The sequence below is a fragment of the Vulpes lagopus genome, chromosome 3, assembly GCF_018345385.1.
Source record: "Vulpes lagopus strain Blue_001 chromosome 3, ASM1834538v1, whole genome shotgun sequence".
Taxonomy (NCBI): Eukaryota; Metazoa; Chordata; class Mammalia; order Carnivora; family Canidae; genus Vulpes; species Vulpes lagopus.
Window position 1 is genome coordinate 150,585,265 of NC_054826.1, and position 19,133 is coordinate 150,604,397.

At 37.6% G+C, this 19,133-nt stretch overlaps 1 protein-coding gene across 1 annotated transcript in view; it reads right to left on the reverse strand.

Moving 5' to 3' along the window:
- CLCA1 (chloride channel accessory 1) overlaps positions 1 to 19,133 on the reverse strand; it is a 29,610-nt gene that overhangs the window by 1,177 nt on the left and 9,300 nt on the right. The window contains exons 5-13 of the mRNA XM_041750262.1: positions 16,237 to 16,414; positions 13,243 to 13,461; positions 12,280 to 12,507; positions 9,275 to 9,449; positions 7,323 to 7,429; positions 4,969 to 5,184; positions 4,133 to 4,394; positions 2,903 to 3,073; positions 383 to 622 (exon numbers count right to left, since the gene is read on the reverse strand). Of these exons, the coding sequence (XP_041606196.1) occupies positions 383 to 622; positions 2,903 to 3,073; positions 4,133 to 4,394; positions 4,969 to 5,184; positions 7,323 to 7,429; positions 9,275 to 9,449; positions 12,280 to 12,507; positions 13,243 to 13,461; positions 16,237 to 16,414 (1,796 nt within the window). The remainder of the gene's footprint in view (positions 1 to 382; positions 623 to 2,902; positions 3,074 to 4,132; positions 4,395 to 4,968; positions 5,185 to 7,322; positions 7,430 to 9,274; positions 9,450 to 12,279; positions 12,508 to 13,242; positions 13,462 to 16,236; positions 16,415 to 19,133) is intronic.

Sequence of the window (19,133 nt, forward strand, 5' to 3'; positions counted from 1 at the left end):
TAAAAATCTAGTAGAACTTGAGGTTTATTCCAAAGATCAGTTCTGCTCCCTAGATATCTATGCTCTATTCCCAATCCTTTCCAGGAATCACTGCTAAAAATGGAATTTATTAAAGGACAACTTGGCAAGATTTAAAAAAAAAAAACAACTAAAGATTGCCTGTTACTGGTTGAAACCTCTTAAAACTTAAAGTAGGTCAGTTTTTCAGGTTCTAAACCTCTCCTATTTAAAAATCCTAACCTTTCATTTCAGAAGACATTCAAGATCCCTTTTGCCTTCTGCCTTTGACATGTACCACAACATGTCTGCCTGCCTCACCTCCTGCTGCACCTCTGCTGGCTGCTTAACACCTTTACAGGGTCTACTACCACATTCAGCTTACCTCTTCCATGATCATAATCATCCCCAGGAGCTGTCCAAGTCAGATTAATAAATTTGTCCCCGTGGATTTTTGCCTGAAGGTCAGTGATTTGACAGGGTGGGAAGAGATCAGGTATGGGAGCTAGTGGGACGCCAGAGGCCACAAATGAACCGCCCGAGGATGTTCTACTGAAACACACTTGCTTGCCTTGAAGATCATTCTTATTAATTTCGGGTCTCGGTGGATTCCATTTTACTTCACCTGCATCACATCACATCACATCACATCACATCACATCACATCACATCACATCACATCACATCACATTGTAAGCGACTATATGACTATACTTCCCTCTGTTTTGTTATCAGATTACTTTCTTCCTAGTCTTGCCTTTGTCTTCTTTCCTCCCACGCACAAAATTAATTTTAACTATTTGATGTAAAGATCCCAAATCCAGTTGCATCAGAGGAAAAAAAGCAAAAAGAGAATCAGTTTTGTTTTTTTTTTAATCTCACAGATACTTTCTGAAATAACAATTCTCATAATTTATTTTCATGACATTTGTCCTGGAATTCTTTCTCTTTCCATCTTTTTGGCTATCCTGATTCCTGATTTACTTTTCTTGATCAGTTTAAATCCTACCTCTGTTTTAAGCCTTCTTAGGCTGCCTCAAGAAATCTCTTTCACCTAGATAATACTGTTTGTTTTATTTTTCCTATTTATTTAGTAACTAACCATCTGGACTATCAAGAATTGCTTTGATTATTTCTTCCATGCATTTTTCTTTCTCTTTTTCCTCTGTTTGTGTTTAATCTTTCTTATTAGATTGCAGATTCTCATAAATTGCTTTATGTTAGGCATTCTAAAATTTTATGATTTTAAAAGACTTCTGATTTTCTCATTGAATACATGGGAACATTGTACTTGAGGCAATCTTAATTTTCTTCACATTCTTGCTGAAAGGTTGTATAAATGTAATACTAGAATTCAAAGAATACCTCGGCCTGCTCAATCAGTGGGGTTCTCAGACTTTTATTTCAATAAAAATATTCCAAAATATCCGACATGGCATTACTTAGAATTTACTCTCTCATAAACTCTATTTCTTTAGCCCTTATAAAATTTTTATCTGTAAAGACAGATTGATCTTCATACCCATCAATCTGGTCTTGGGCAAAGATAAAGTTAGTATTCAATTCACCAATAGAGACCATCTCTCTCGATATTCAGGCACATCAAGAGATAGAGAGAGAAACATGGCTTTCAATGCCAAACTAGGCACTATCATGGTTAGTCCTAACAATTAGACCAATAACCTCTTGAGCCTGTTTTTCCATTTGCAAAATAGGATAATTAGGAGAATGTAATGTTCTAGTGTGAGTAAAACATTGAGCATGAAGCTAGATATGGCTGCTAAGCCAATCTTCTCCTGCCTTCTTCCCCTAACTCAGAAAGAAGAACAAATGAGAATAAACTAAGCTGAAATATGTGAAAAAGCTTTGGAAACAAAAGTGTCCTTTAAAGCATTTTTTTTTTCCTGTGATCACCTTTGCATGAGACACCACATGTCCTAGAATCCTTCTTTTACTGAGCACACACCCAAGTAAAGAGGGCAGTGGAAAGCTTCTTGGAGGAGCTGTTCTTATAATACACCAGACGCTAGGAAAAGACCTGCCCAAGACAGAGTAGAGATTGATGGAAAACAAGTCCTGGAACCCATCAGGACTGGTCTTGGTCCTAATTCCAGCTCCAGTCCTCGTCAAGTGTTTATTACCAGGAGTGGTATAGGACTGCCTGTTTCTTGGAGCACAATTCCCCACATGCTTACATGTGGCCTCAGTGTACTGGCTGGCATTAGGCTCATCTACTATTCTCTCTGGCCTGAGCAAGAGAAAGGAGACAGCAAGGCTTATGATACTGATGTATAAAATAAGCCCTAAATTCCTTTATTCTATGGATATGACAATATCAGTGGAAAGAGCTTCATTACAAAATGTTTTAAAATTTATTAAAAATAATAGCAAACATTTATTGAACATTACTATTTACCAGCAGCAGTTTATTAGGTGTGTTTCTTTGTTTATTCCTCATAACTACCTTATGAGGTAGTTACCATTATTATTCCTATTTTACAACTGAGGAAAGTGAAGCACAAAGAGATTATCTAAAATACTTTAGTTGGTAGAGGGCTAGACTGTGAACCCAGACAGTTGAAAGCTACCTTCAATCTGTTGGTTTTCAGCTGAGGGTTATTTTGCCTCCTAGAGGACAGTGGATGATGTCTGGAGATATTTTTGATTGTCATAATGGTGGGGGCTGCTTCAGATAACTAGAGGGTAGAGGCCACGAATGCTAGTAAACATCCTACCATGCACAGAACAGCCCCCACAACAAAGAATTATGTGGCCCAAAATATCAATAGTGTTCAGCCTGAGAAACTCTGCTATTAAATTACACCATTCTCTTTGTAGGCTTAATGGTTTTCTCTTGATCCCAAGCCTTTAACTCAAGCCAGGTGTATTATTACAGAATACTTACCATTCTCAATCCAGCCAGGTATGTACATGGCTCCATTCTGCCTGGGTGTCACCTTCTGTCCAGCTGCATTTATTCCTCCCAGAGCCCACACTTTCACACTGTATCTACCATTTGTATCATAAGCCGTAAAATACCTTGAATAGATACCATCATCCTTAGTAGCATCAGCACCTTGACAGGAAAATGAAGGAATTAATGAATATCTGAAAGGTACATGGACATTTGTATATTTCCAATTCAAATGTGAGTTAAAAATTTTCAAAGCAAAGATAATTTTGCACTATCTCCAAGAGAGTTTACAATTTGATTGTGTTCAAGATGAGATCTACTTTTTTCTTTTATGCATGTGTGCACATGTATATATATGTCAGTGTGTGTGTGTAGCTTCATGTGTGTATATTTTGTCTTCCTGAATTATTGTCTTTCTTTTTGAAATTGGAGATCATGCCATGTGTCTGCTATATCTGATAGAGTGCAAGGTAACTATTCATTAAGTATCTGTTGAACTGAATTAAATTGCTGTACATTACTGCAGAGAAAAAAAAGTTATATGATTTTTTTTAAACTTATGACTTCTCACCAGGGTAGATTTAGATAGGAAATTCATTTACAGAATTTTTTTTTCTAATAAGGTTACTTGCATCAGAGTAAGTCATGTTCTGTCTAAAAAGAAATGTAGAATTCTATTTCTCTCGCTCCCTGTTAGATTTCCTTAAAAAATAAGGGGCTGGATTTTCATGTTGGGGGCAAGCTAATACAGAGTCTGCATACATATTACAAGGACATATAACTACATTTGAATTTATCTCTGCTGCTTTCTAAATGTGACAGCCTCAGTTTCTTCATCTGTAATGTAGGGATAATAATATCTCAAAAGCGTATGGTAGAGATAAAAATGAATATAACATAAGATAGTTATTAATATAATAACTAATTTTCCTCCTTCCCTTTTTAGGGAGTGTCTGACAACTCCCTAGAGTATCGGAGTATATTGTGCTTGAGCCACTAATGTGTTTGGTCTTAGTGCTGAGGCAAAAGATAGGCCCTTCTTCATGTTTTCCAACATTTTAAACTATAGGCATTGTGAGGAAGTAGAGAACTCTCTCAACAAGACCCCCAGTAGTGGACTCCCTGCTTGTAACTGTCCTCACCACATCATGCCCTCCCCTTCTGTTCCTTGGTTTCTTTTTGAAAAAGAAAGATGTGTTTTCTGATTTTTTGACTAATTACCTGCTCCATTGTCCAGTAATTCCAAGTTAACTGTATTACCATTCACTGATTCTATTACAGCTGTGACAGTGGCCCTGAGGATTGGTGTGGCTCCTTGATGAACCTTTGCATAAACTGCCATTGGGCTAGGGAATTTGCCTGTGTCTTTGTTCATTTTAGAGGTCACTGTAATTGGAGGCAAAGTAGCACTTGATGCACGGGAGGTGACAGTCAGAGTCAGGGTTTGTGAGCTTGCTTGCAGACTGTAACTCCACATGCCAACCTGACCAAAACAAATGGAGACGTTTCCAATTAATGACTGTAGATGACACTGACCTGACCTTAATGTCACCTATAGGAAGATCTTATCTGATACAAGCATGGTATAAGCCTCTCTAAGAAGATCTCTGATACTCTGTCAGCCAAGGGAAACTTTGGTACATTTGGATTAGCCACATGGTTCTCACAGTCAAGAAAATCTTAATTGGGGAAAATGAGGTCAGAAAGCTGTGCCCTTATCATTTCCTTGGTTTCTAAAAAGCAGTATCAAATCAGTGGGTTCCTGGGTAGAGGAAATGTTTTTCATGATCCTGAAGTTTCAAGGACCATTTTGCATCTTGACTTTATACATGAAGTTTGAAAGTTCTCCCTTTCGTACCTGGAGAAAATAATACCAATTTCCTTCCCTTGATTTGCTGTCATACTAATGAGATAGAGAACTGGGTGGAGAATTTTCTTTGTTCTTTCTTTCATTCAAAACTAACTCCCCTTTTACCACCCACATTTAAAAAGCAGTGATTATTTTGTAAAAATTTTATCTTGTCAAATTGTGAGAAGGATAAAACCTGACCCCATACCTTGGCAGTGCCTGGGATTTGGAGGTAGGCCATTTTGGTGTTTGTGTCCATTACAAAGCCATCTTGTTTCTTTCCACTAGGATCCCGGAGAAGGATCTGGGGAGGCTGTGTTGTCCAAGTGATGAGAAATAAAGTGTCATTTCCCACAGTGCTGTCCACAAGGACTGTGCCGTTCATCCACTGATTGTTCTGGAGGGTTACTCCTTTACTTTCAAGCTGTTAAGGAAAACAATTCTTTACATTCTGGAGAATACCAGCCCCCATCACACAGTCTCTTCATTCTTCCTGATGCCTGTGTCATTGGTTTTGTATTTATGTCTTATCATTATCCAGTTCTAAATTACCTTTCTTCTGGCCTTAGCTTCCACAATGTTTATTCTTAAACCCAAGTCAGACTACTTCCCCATATGACACTCATGAATCCCTGACTCTGACTTTATCATACTCTCTGCTTTTTCTGAAAGTCTATACATTCATCTCCATTTATCTAAGCCTTGCCAGTCCTTCAAAATTCATTTCAAATGGCACTTTATGAAACTTTCTCTAATGTCCATCTCACTTACTAACAGAATAATCTCTCCCTCCTGTGAGTTCCTACAGAATCTTGATTCTAACCAGTTCTTTGATATTCTCGCAGTATGTTTTGCTTTATTTTTTTTGAAAGACTTCATTTATTTATGAGAGACACAGAGAGAGAGGCAGAGACATAGGCAGAGGGAGAAGCAGAACCCCTGTGGAGACTCTGATGTGGGACTCAATCCCAGGACCCAAGGATCACAACCTGAGCCAAAAGCAGATATTCAACCACTGAGCCACCCAGGTGTCCTTTGTTTTACTTTATACCTACTAGTGTTTATATCCCATCCTGTTTACTAGTCTATAAACTCTTAAGGAGTCTGACTGGAACTTTTTTTGCAAATAACCAATTGCTAGGTCAAGTATTATTTCAGTCGCTGTGAAGAGAAATGAAATAAGTCAAGGGCCAAGGCTGATTTGTTGTTTGGAGCAGAATGACGAGTGGTTAGAGCAGGGACTGAGGTGGGGAAGGGTTAACAGGACTTTTACAGAGAATGTTACCTTGAAGATTGTCTCCTAGATAATTATTTCTTGTCCTGATAACTAAGAGAAGATAGAGTAGCTGGGTCATGGAATCAGATTTTCTAATTTCATAGGTAGATTTGATCTTGGATGTGAAGCAAGTAAAGGGCTCTTATATCTGATTCTTAAGGCAGGTGGGTAAATGAGTTCTGCTCATTTATCTCTCTCACTATTAAGCTTCTTAAATACAAAAATAATGGGCAGAACTACCTGACTGAATTTCCTTTCATCAATTTGATTACTTTTTTTTTCAGACACATTTCTCCAATTTCCAGACTGAACTCTTGAGTTTAATTTTCTAAATCTGAACTAGGATAACCCAAATGAGTATAATTGTTGTCTTCGTTATGCTACAGTGGTAGATCAGAAAACCGATTATTTCAAAATCTGTCACTGTTTGGCTTTGACATGACATTATTCCTTTACTTTTAGTCAAACTTTCACAATAAAATTGTGAGTTCACAACCAAATTATCAAAATAAAAATCATAATTCACACAGATGTGAGTTCTGATTGTTTACTCTCTAGCTTAAAAATTCATATGAGTAGCTTTTAAAACTTTAAGAAGAACATTTAAAATACATTTGCCCTTTTAAAGAATAGTCTCAAAGATTTGGAAAGAAAATTTAGTTTTCTTGAAATTTTAGAACCAGAAGGGCCCATATATGTTTTCTGCTTCATATCTGGCTGAGAAACTGAGGCCCAGAAAGCAGAAATTCTTAATCCACAGTTAGAGAGTTAATGGCAGGCCTAGGACCAGGATCCAGGTGTCCTGACTGACATCATGGGTTTTTCACAGAACAAAACATTTTTCATCCATTATAAGGAGATGTTGGCAAATATCAGGGATTTGAGGTAATGGAAAAAATAGAACAAGTAATCCCTGAACACTTACTTGTCCCAGAAAATTTGTGTTAAGATGATCTACTGTGAAGAAAATTTTGAGCCAATTATATTGCTACGGGTGCTTGTTAACAGATGTTGAAAAAGAATTCTTGGGCTCATTATGTTTTATGTTGCTGGTTTCTATGGAGAAGTCAGTTAGTATTATTTCCAAACAAGTAGACACTAATTACTTTGCTTAAGTAAGTACTGTTGAATTTTAGGAATAGTGTCCAATATCAGGCTAAAACTTCCATTTTTAATTTTAAATTACTACTAGAAGAATGTAGTACTTAATAAATTTAACCATTAAACTCTCCATCTTGGCTATGATTATTTATAAACATGAAAAACCAAAGAGTAAAAATTCTGACCTGGATTGCACGCTGGGAGTCAACTCCATTCCCAGATGAAAGGGCCCCAAAAGCATCAATGAGGCCATTGTTCTGAGCCTGATCTGAAGCATATGTCTGTAAACCGCCTAAAATACAATTATATTATCAGAAGCTGTTTTCTAGAAAGCAAGCATTTGCAGCATTTTAGCTATTGTTAGATAGCAGAATATGTGAAATAAATATTCTATTGCATTTTAAAGTATTAATCAATCAACCTCAAATAAGCATCCAGATTAACTCAGAAGTCTATACTAATTTTTTAATTCTACTAAATAAGATTCAGCAACACCTCAGTTGCCCAGCTGTGTCAGTTATCTGCAAAGCAGCCATGGATCTCTGATAGGTCAAAACTAGTATCATAAAATTTCATGGTTTAAAGGTCATGCACTTCATATAAGAGAATTTATTAAGCCTTAGTCCAAGTCTGTTGATTTATTCCTTTTTTAGATAGAATCCTAACAAGCTTGACTTTTGAATTTTCTTCTAAATCATAAAACATGTGTATGTAACAACAGCAAGAAATAACAGTTAACAAGGGACAGTTATAGAAAAGTATAACATGTAGTAAAAAAACAGATTATACACCAGGTCTCACAGTCTCAGGCTATTTAGAACATGTATAACTAAGGTATTTGATGTGAAAGCACTTTTAAACCATTAATGCCATCCAAAGTTTAAGATAAGTACTTTGGTAATGCTCTCGGGGCATCACTTAGATACCCTTACCTATGCAAGGGAATCTCTCCCCAGCTACTCTAAGTGTTAGCTGCTAATGGCATATAGCTGCCCCATTTTTCCAGAGAATTGCTGTGCCAAAAGAGGCTATGCTTGCTAGAGAAATAACATGCTCCCTCACCTCCCCCTTGCCTTGACTGTCCATGGCCACTGACTGATGGGTGCAGTGGTACAAAAGGTTAGCCCTTTTGCCTCAAGATTATACCAAGTATGTGATGCAATTCCAGATTGAGAGCCGCCTGTGGGGTTAGCTTCAGCTAGACTCTAAGTTCACTTCTGTGCTTGGGTCCTTCCCCTGTCCTATCCTACTTCCCTTTCTCTCATTCTCCTGATAACTCCCCCTCTATAAATCACATTCACCCAAATCCATCCCTGTCTCAGGCTCTGCTTCTAGGAAACCCAGACTAAGATAGGTAGTATTTGGAACAAGCAGCCCTGTCATTCATTGTGGCTGCCTCAGAAGGCAACTCAGCATAATAATCGATATCCATAATGCTGGCCCTAAGTTTAAAAAAAAAATTGTGCCCACCTACTCTGCTAAAGAAGCCAAGCACATATGGAGTCTATTTTAACCATCTGTCTGTGTATGAGAGAAGCACAATATATTAATGTTTTATGGAGAAACTGCATTGTTTTCTACATTTTCAGAGTGACTTTCAGTGTGATTCATCAGGCCCTTTGCTCTTCCCCTACCACTCCTTATTAGAGTCTCAACTTAGATGTCACCTTCCTGGACCCTTCTCCTTTCCATAGTAAAGTCAAAGACTTTCTATTCTAGTGTGCTTTCTACTGTTAACAGATGATTTGTATCATGGTATTATATAGTTAGTGGCTTGTCCTCTGTCTTCCCTGGGTCTCTTAGCCAGTTGTCAACTAGAAGAGAGTGGTTTCTGGCTAACCTATTAGGTTCTTTGCAGTTCTTACAAAGTGTCTGGGAAGAGAAACCTGAGTCCTGACTAGAGGGCTGTGCTGATCCCATCTTTCTGCAGACTGTCATAATCCTAGAACTGAGGCCTTACAAGAAATGGAGGGTCAATTCTAATGGTCATTTGGAGGTAAAGGCAGGTAGTTAGTTAATAAGATTACCCCTCTCTATATATATGTCCCACCCTTCCCCTTCTCCCCAGTTCACTGGAGCCACAGTCCATTGGAAGAGACAATTTAGTGGGACACAGCAGCAGCAGACCACCCTTCACCTGTCATTTTAGATAGCTCCTCTAGTTCTTTTGCTGCAGAGGGTCCAAGGGCGACTGTGTGGATGACGGCTCCACTTTGTTTCACTTCATTAAAGCATGAGCTTATAGTGTTGTCCTCTCCATCAGTCAATAGCACTATCTCAGCTCCATCTGTTGGGTATTTCTTCTTAATAACCTAAGAACATAATGCAGGGCATGAGTTGTTAGGGTAGCCATAGTGTTTGGGAAAACAGCATTTATGGTTTTTTTAAATTTTTATTTATTTATGATAGTCACAGAGAGAGAGAGAGAGAGAGAGAGAGAGAGAGAGAGGCAGAGACACAGGCAGAGGGAGAAGCAGGCTCCATGCACCGGGAGCCCGATGTGGGATTCGATTCCGGGTCTCCAGGATCGCGCCCTGGGCCAAAGGCAGGCACTAAACCGCTGCGCCACCCAGGGATCCCGGGAAAACTGCATTTAAAGGGAACGAGAAGAGAAACTCCAGAGGGAATAAACAGAAGTGCCTGAGAATGGTCAAATATCTCTCTGTCTTAAAATGATATAATTTTAAATCAGCAACATTCATGGAACTTGACAGTAGTCTTTTCTCTCGGTTACCCTGTTGCAGAGCAGACTCTGTAAAGAGGGATACAAGATTATTCCAGGAAAAGAGAGCATTGGGGAAGCAACAAAGGAGGTTTTTCTAGTTTTCTTATATGACCTCTTCTTGACGGAGGTTCCCAGATGCTTTCAGAAACCATCCTCATTGAATAAGGATAATATTTGGGAGATATTAGATGCAGGGTGGATTTAGCTTGTATGATATTTACCATCTGATACTCACCATCTGAGTAGACCAACTGTTTATGGTTGGCATTGGTTCTGACCAATGAGTACTCAGATCACATGAGTTACTAAAATTTTTAATATTCTCTCTGATTAAAACAAATAATTTTGTTCCCATTAACCCCAGCTCCTAATCGTCTTGTGACATCTATGTTTCAACTATTCCTGATTAACACAGAATATAGTTTTTTACATTGTACAGAAAGCACACAGCTCTTACCAGTGTTGGATAAGATTATGATAGAAGGAAAATTAGATTTAAAAAATAATGTTACTCATTTCAGAGGAGGAAGGCAAGAGTCCATTCTTCCCCTAAAAAAGAGTAGAAGGAGAGACCCAGAAGAAGAGAAAACAAGCAAGCAAGCCTAAGTAACCTCCCTTCTCTGGACCTGACTCTTAGAAAGGGAAGGCATCTTAAGTAGGAAAGCTAATAGCAGAGGGGACTTCTGTCACCCTCTGTTTGATCTTTGAGAGGAGACTGCCACACAAGGGAAGAAAGCAGAACATGTCTGCTGCTACATGAAGGAGCCCAGAGCCCGGGATCCTCTCAGCTTTGGCTGTGTCCTTGTTCTGACCAAGCTGAGAGGCCAGAGAAAGGGCTTAATTTGGATTCCCTTGTCCTACTTCTCCCCATCACTGCTCTGTGCCATGGAAAACATCTAGAAGTTCCCACATATCCCATAGGAAAGACATAAGTCAGCAGACAAGAGATTAAGTCATCTTGCCATTCAGACTGAGGGCTGTTCAGTCTGTCAGGGGTTGGATAGAGGACAAGGGGATGTTCAGGGCTGTTCCGATAGTGAGAGCCAGGGTGGGGCTGAGTCAGCCAGGAAGGATCACAGGGCTCTGATCAAGCCCAGAAAACAAAGTCCAATAGGCACCTCAGCAGAAACTGGAGCCCAGAACAGACCTGACAAGGGTCTTGGGGCAGGAACCAGTGGGGAACTTGAGGACAATGTAGGACCCAAGGCTCTTTACCTCATCACACACAAGCTCCTCCCCTCCCACATCTGGACTCCATTGGGCAGGAGGAGCATCTAAATTCCAGTTGTATCTCTCATGCTCTCTCACCCATCTAAGTGGAAATGCAAAACCAGAAGTTCTCTCTTCAACACCAAGCCATCTGGCATTACTCATCTCCCCTAAGGTTTTGCATAGTAGGCTTTTAATATAACATGTCAGCGATTTCACTGCCCATTCCCCTCCCTCATTTGCTTCTTTAATCAAAGCTTGGGTAAATGGAGTGATAGAGGCAACAGAATCCAGATGCACACAGGCATCTGGACAAGGGTTTTACAGCTGACTGTGCATACAATGGAAACCACTTTTAGGGAACTGAACTTCAAAGATGGAATAAAAAGTCCAGAGGGACAGACTGAATTTGAGGAAATGGTTGTCTCTTGTCCACATGCAGTAATAGTGTGAGCTGGAAACTAAATGTTCCTGCTGCTGCTTGGGAATCTGGAACAGCCCTACTGACATGTTCTGCTCCATATCAGGCAGAAGGCTGGCCTGCCCAAGAATGCCACAGAGATTCTAAGACTTTAATTAGCTAGCTTCTTTCAGCCTCTTATTATTTGTGTCATGGGGGTAATAAATATCTTCTAAATAAATATAGAATATTGGATTATATATTTGGAGCAAATAAGCATCAGGTGCTATCAAAGAACTCAAACTTTATTGAGAACCTTCCGTATAAAAGATACTGTGCAGCAGCCTGATGTAAGTCCTATCCCTAAAGAAATTTTGCTTGAGTGAAGTTTATGGTTAGAAAATAAGACAGAAGAGCCTAGAAGTCATAAGAAATGTTTTTGTTTAAGTTCATAGAATTTAGAAAGAGCAATTATATAGTTGAAAGAATCAGGAAAGATACTAAGAAGTAGGTGATGTCTGTGATGGATCTTTGAATATGATTTGAATTACGGATGAGGGAAGAGAAAGTATACTAAGTGGGAGCCCGGCAAAGGTGTGGAAGTGCTGAAGGTTAAATGATCCTATTTGCTTAAATGTAGGACACCTGGAAGAGAGTCCCTGTGACATAAACTTGGAAAGGTAGGTAGGCACTATATTATGAAAGAACTTAAATATGAGAGAAAATGTCACTTAATTTTGTTGAAAATGGAGACATTTAGGCAACAGAAATTGTAAACATTGACAAATGATAAGGAAACTTGTCTTACAGCAAATGCTGATCGAAGCCCGGAGCAGATGGACGTTCCTCCTGTGGCCACTGTAGGTAAGCTTTTGGTGAGTGCATCCCTTTCTGTGCCACTGTTTATCTGTATGAGTTCACTTTGTACCTGGGCAACACTGTCAAATGTCACCATTCCAACCCAGGACCCTTGCTCAACTATCTGCAGAAGGAAAAGTTTGCCGGCTTGATTCAGTCGTTTAAGGCGGTCACCAGTCTGAATGGAGAAGTAGAAGAAAAGCAGTCAGGTTGGGTTTAGATGGGCAGACTAATAACAAAACAGTGTAGAGGAAATTTGGAAGTAGCTGTCTTAACATAGTGTAAACGACAATAAGCTTGTTCAAGGCCTTTATATTAAATTTCCATGTTAAATTTCTCCTTTTAAAAAAAAGATTTTATTTATTCACGAGGGGCACAGAGAGAGAGGCAGAGACACACAGGCAGAGGAGAAGCAGGCTCCTTGGGGGAGCCCAATGTGGGACTTGATCCCAGGACCTCAGGATCATGCCCTGAGCCAAAGGCAGACACTCAGCCGCTAAGCCCCCTAGGCGTCCCTAAATTTCTCCTTTATATTGAGTAGCATCTTTGGGCAGAATTTTAGGGCCTTTGTTTAAATAACTCTAAAAGATCAAGCCAGATTAGGCTTTAGTTGGATCATTAGTTCATTGGTTTAGTAGTAGTTCTATAGACCTACATCTTGTAGTGAAACATAAAAAATGTTAATCAGCAGATCTTGCTCATAAATTAAAAGCTCATTTAATTTGGCAAATGAGACACTTGCTGCTGAATTTCTCTTGAATAGAGTTGAGGTGGGTGTTTCTTATGGTAATGTTATTGTTGTAACTGTTCTGACTCTAAGGGTTGTGTTTATTCCCAGCTTGTTACAAATTGTAGATCATATCACACATAAATATGAGGGCAGCATCCCAAAGACCAAGACCAGTGAACGTACCGCCATGCTTCCAGACTTATCAAGAACTAAACACACAATTCTTTGTCCGATCTGCAGCAATGAGAATGTGGGTGCCAGTGGCTGTGTTGTCATAGGAGTGGTTTTCTTAAAATCCTCAGAATCTTGAATCACTTCCCATGTGCTTCGGAGATTGCATCTTTGGTTTTGTGGGTTTGGGGCATCTTTATTGTGGTTTTTTTCTGTACAGAATTTAACCACCTGGAATTGTCAATAAAATTACAGAGATAAACTGTAGAGAAGGATATTTAAATCCCTTGCCTTCCTTCCTAGTCTGCCCTGCTAACCCATGAACTTGGCTTAATCCCATAATCACTGCAGGACTCTTCTGGAGAGATTCACAATCATAATTCAGACTTCCTATCTCATACCACATCTTCAACCTCATTGGACCCTTGGTGCTCCTCAGCCATCCATTTATCTGCTCTTGGCTTCCTTCCTATGTCTCAAATTTCAAGCTATTTCAAGCCACTATCTTCAAAACACCCACTTCTTGACATTACTCTGCTGGTACCATCTTATCTCTCCATCCTTTTACTTCTCACTCACTTCCTTACTTCCCACTCACTTCCCAACACCCTGTATTCCAGCTCTTTCCACTAAAATGTCCCACCAGCTCCTCAACTTTCATGTGCTCATAACTGAACTTACCACTTTCCTTTAACTCTACTCCTCCTCATGTATTTTCTAACTCGATGTCACTACTATTCACCCAGTCACTACATCAGGAAATCTATCTTCTTCCTTCTACAAAGTAACCAAGATCCATCTATTTCACTATCTCTCCAGTTCGTCATCTTTCTCCTTCTCCATTGGAATCTTCATAGTTCAAGCCCTCATGGTCCCTTCCTCAGACTATTTTGGTCTGTTATCTGCCTTTTTCATTTGCTTGCTCTCCAAACTGGTCCACTCCACAGCATCCAGAAACATTTTCTTTCTTACTCCTGTACTCAAGACCCTTTGGTATCTCCTCATTGCTCACACACTGTGATCTGGACTGCTTCACATAGCAAGCAGCAATCTCCATGATTTAGATTTTGCTTCACTCTCCATCCTCACTCTGGCTGTGCATTCCAAGTCTCTAATATCCCTCTATTGTAATCCATAAATTTTCAAACTTGCCTTGTTTTATATCTCTGTATTTTTGCTCATGGTTCTCACTTTGTCAAGGAATTCCTCTTCCTCTATCTTCTGAGTTGTGAACTTAACCTTCATGTTTTGCCCAAAAGGTCATTTTCAAAATGTTTTTTCATTTCCTCCTTCCCCTCAAAGAACTTCTATTCAACCCTCTGGTTTCACAGTACCCTACAGATACTTTAGTAAGACCCCTTTAAGATTGTTAATACACTATAAGCCCATCTATGGCAGAAAATAGTCTCATTAAATTTTGCTTCCTCAAAACTTGGTTCAGTATCTGACACATAATAAAAGTTCAATATAAGTTTGTTGTTTTTTGAGTGACCCTAAAATCTGCATGTCAGTTTTTCTTTTAACCTATAAAAGGGCAATAGTTATTACTGAATTACATGAGAACATGGAATAGGGTCCTTACTAACACAGTCAATAAATGATAGTTTCCTCCCCTTTTTCTTAAGCATGAATATCCCTAGCATTCGGGGGATTAAAAAAGGAGCCACAGTATGCAAAGAATGTATAACCTCATTCCTCCTCTTAGACTATTATTCACAGTATTAGCACTCAATTAAAAATCCTAAAAATTCAGGATTCTAGAAATTTAGAAAGTAATCATTAGCTGCAAAACACTTATTTTTCTCTTCATTTGCATATCCCAGGTGATTTGGGCTGTTTCCATAACATCATACATAAGGCTCTATTTTAGCCAGAGATCTGAAACACATATAAACTTCGGACAAAGATTCCCAAATCTGTGCATCAAACTTAACTTTGTAGTTAATTTAAAACACATAATCTGGGGCCCCTGTTGAAAGTTTCTGAGTAAATCTAGAAACGGACTGCAAAACCAGACTGAAGGATGGGACTTTTGAACCATGTACATCACATTTTTAAAACTTATACCACGTTTTTATTGACAGACTCTTACAAGTTACTTTAACCTCATTCCAAAAGGAAAACATAATTTTATGTAAGAGACTAAAAAGGAAGAGAGTTGCCCCACAAAGTGTCTCCACTGACTTTAGTCTGTAATTAACTGATACATTTAGGTTTACTTTGTGCAAATTTGCTGGTATTTTTTTTTTTTTTTTTTTTTTTTATTTATGATAGTCACAGAGAGAGAGAGAGAGAGAGGCAGAGACACAGGCGGAGGGAGAAGCAGGCTCCATGCACCGGGAGCCTGACGTGGGATTCGATCCCGGTTCTCCAGGATCGCGCCCTGGGCCAACTGCAGGCGCCAAACCGCTGCGCCACCCAGGGATCCCAATTTGCTGGTATTGTATATTTAGCATTAATAAGGATAATCTGTTGAGTTTGTTTTATGACCTGTTGGTCATTAAAAAAAAACATTAAGAAGTATTTTAAAGTCACTTAAAACTATTAAAACCATGTACAAACTCCTTACAGGCATCAATACTCTTAAAAAGATAGAAAATTTTAGGTAACAACCCAAAGCAAATATTCAGGCTGAAAATATTTCAGGCTGCTGATCATGTCCTTTTTAAGAAATAAAAAAAAAGTGTCTGATCCTCTTGGGTAAATTTATTATTTAACTAAGAGTTTTTGTGCTTGTCTGCCTTTAAGGATATTTGAAGTAATACTCAGCAATGAAACTATAAGCTTGTGGGAGGAAGATAATGGAGCCCTAAGAATGGACCTAAGGAAGGGGTAGGGGAAAGATAAGACTTTATCCCTGATTTTGTACTCCCAGCTTGTCCCACAGAGAATCAGCTGCTTACTGGTGATTTCCTAAATTTGATCCTTTCTTGTAGTGATTGGGGGATAAGAACTTCACTAAATTCATAAATGCCAAGAAAAAAAAAAAAAGAACAGGGTACTTACAGAATCAATACTTTGCGAAAACATTATGGAAGCCGGCTCAGTCTGCCTGTCATAAGGTATGAACTCACATCCTTCTTCATAGAGCCCTGTTACTTTGTCGAGTTTGCATGATTTGGTGATACAGCTGCCCCCCTGACACTTCTTTATTACATTTTTGCCACTAATACCTGCTGAACATCTGAAAACATATTAAGGTTAGATGTTTAGGTGCTGTAATCATTTCAGAGGGCTAGACTCTGTGGTCAGGTTGTTCTGATATCTACAATTTTCTCTTATAATTCAATGAACAAATAAATATATCACCTTAAATAGTAAAATTATTAAATTCACATCAGAGTCATTTTTAATTGGCAAAAAGTATTTGAAAGGTTCCCAAAATGGTATCAGAATTTGTTTCTATGCAGCAGAAAAGTTAAGTCTGGCTTATGACTGCTATCAGAATTAATAAAGATCCAAGTACTTAGCCACCTCCTCATCTAGAACACTCATTCCTAGAAAATCAGGAGCTCTCTTTTGTTTCCATTTAGTTTATATCATACAATTTTTGCATAGTTCTTGTATGTTCATAGATATTTTGGATTTTTCTGTCTATTATATGCTTCTGAGTTTGTGGCTATTATATATAAGTGGACTGCTTTTACCATGTATTTTATTTTTTGAGTATATAAACAATATATGAACACTATAGGAAATTTGGAAAATAGCAAGTGTCTAAAGAAGAAAAGAATCATGTCCCACCATCAGAAATAAAGCTACTTTTAACATGTTGAAGTATTTTCTTCTCTACATATCAGCATAACATTGCACATAAAGTTTTGCTTCCTGCTTTTAAAAAACTTAGCATGTTAGTATATTTAACATTTTAACATATTATTATATTTTATAATATCTTTAAAAATGTGATTTTAATATCTGTATGTTTTGATACTATAATATGAATCTAGTCTAATTTCTTGATTTGCTTTCCCCCCAATTTGTCAATACTAAAAGTAAAACTTCAGTGAATTAATAAAATTTCACATAAAGTTTTATACTGTTTCCAAGTTTGCTGCATGATTGATTCCCAGAGTAAAAGTTTGAACATTTTAAAGTCTGTTGATACAGCCCATCCTATCATTTTTCTTAAAATGGATTTTTAAATATGAAATTGGATCAAAAAATAGGAAACATTTTATAGATTTTATGTGTCATCAAATTGCTTTCCAGGAAAGGTGTACCAGTTCATGCCTCTAAGAGCCATCTGTGAGAATACTCATCACACCATGAGTAACCTCACTTACTAGGTCATAAGCGATTCTCATCTTTGTCGAATTTGCACCTCTTTATAACTAGTAAGTCTGAACATTTATTATCTGTTTATTGGCCATTTTTATTTCCTCTCTTGCGAGTAATTTATTATTCTTCAGCGTCCATTTTTCTATTAGGGTATTGCTGTTTTCCTTCTGGTTTTTAAAAGTTCTTTTTGTGTTGAAATACTAAGCTCTTAAAAGCCTGGTTTCTTAATTTTTGTAAATACTTTGTTCTGTTTTTAGCTTTTTAGTTTGTTTGATTTTTGTACAACAAAAATTCTAATGCATATGTTGCCAAATTTATTATTTTTTTAGAATAAAAATGAATGATATCTTTTTCCGACTCTTGAATGCATAGAAAGACCTTCACTATATAATATAAGAGTTCAATACTTATTAATATTCATCTAGTTTTTCTTATTCATTTTATCTAATGAGTCTAACCAGTTGGAAGGGGGTCTATTAGTTTTTTTCCCTACACAGTTAAAAATTGTCCTGATATCTTAAGAAATTCTGTCCTTCCTCATAGCTTTGTAATTCTAGCTGTATTAAATTATTATACATGTGTCTGTCAGTCCACATTGTTTTAAGTAATGTAGCTTTAGAGTATATTTAAAATTCAATAAGTAGAATTCCCCTTTATTATTATTGTTATTTTTAAAATGTGTTCTTAGCATTTTAACTAGTTTCATAAAACCTATATATTTATTTGGGTTGAATTTACTTACATCTTCCACGAATTAAAAGGCTCCCAGATTATCCTGATATTCTTTTAAATCCTTTAGAAGGATTTTGTTGTTTTCTTCTAACATGATTTTTACATTGGTTAGAGTTTCCCCTACTTTTAAAAATTATTTTATTTGTTTATTAGGTTTTTATTTTAATTAATTGTGCTTATTATGACAAGTGTACTCCTCAATCCTCATCACCTATTTCATTTCTTCTCCCACCTCCTTCCTCTCTGGTAACCATCAGTTTGTTCAGTTAGTTAAGAGTCTGCTTCTTGGTTTATCTCTTTCTTTTTTTCTCCTTTGTTCATTTCTTTTGTTTCTTAAGTTCCACATATGAGTGAAATCATATGGCATTTGTCTTTCTCTAACTTACTTCACTTAACATTGTACTCTCTTGATCCATTCATGTGGTGGAAAATGTCAAGATTTCATTCTTTCTATGGCTGAATAGTATTCTATTTATGTATATATAAATCACATCTTCTTTACCCATTCATCTATTGATGGACACTTAGGTTGCTTCCATAACTTGGTGTTATAAGTAATGCTGCAATAAACATAGGAGTACATATTTGCCCTTGAATTAGTGTTTTGTTTTCTTTGAGTAAATACCCAGTAGTGCTATTGCTAGGTCATAGGGTAGCTCTATTTTTAACTTTTTGAGGAAACTTCATACTGTTTTCCAGTTTGCATTCCCACCAACAGTACCACCAATACTTGTTGTTTCTTGTATTTTTTATTTTAGCTATTCCAACAGGTATGAGGTGTATCTCTCCCCTTTTATTACTCTCTTGAATGGAATATTGTTTTCCATTATATTTTTGAACTAGTTATTGTTAATCTATGGAAAGGCAATTTGAATATTCATTTTATATCT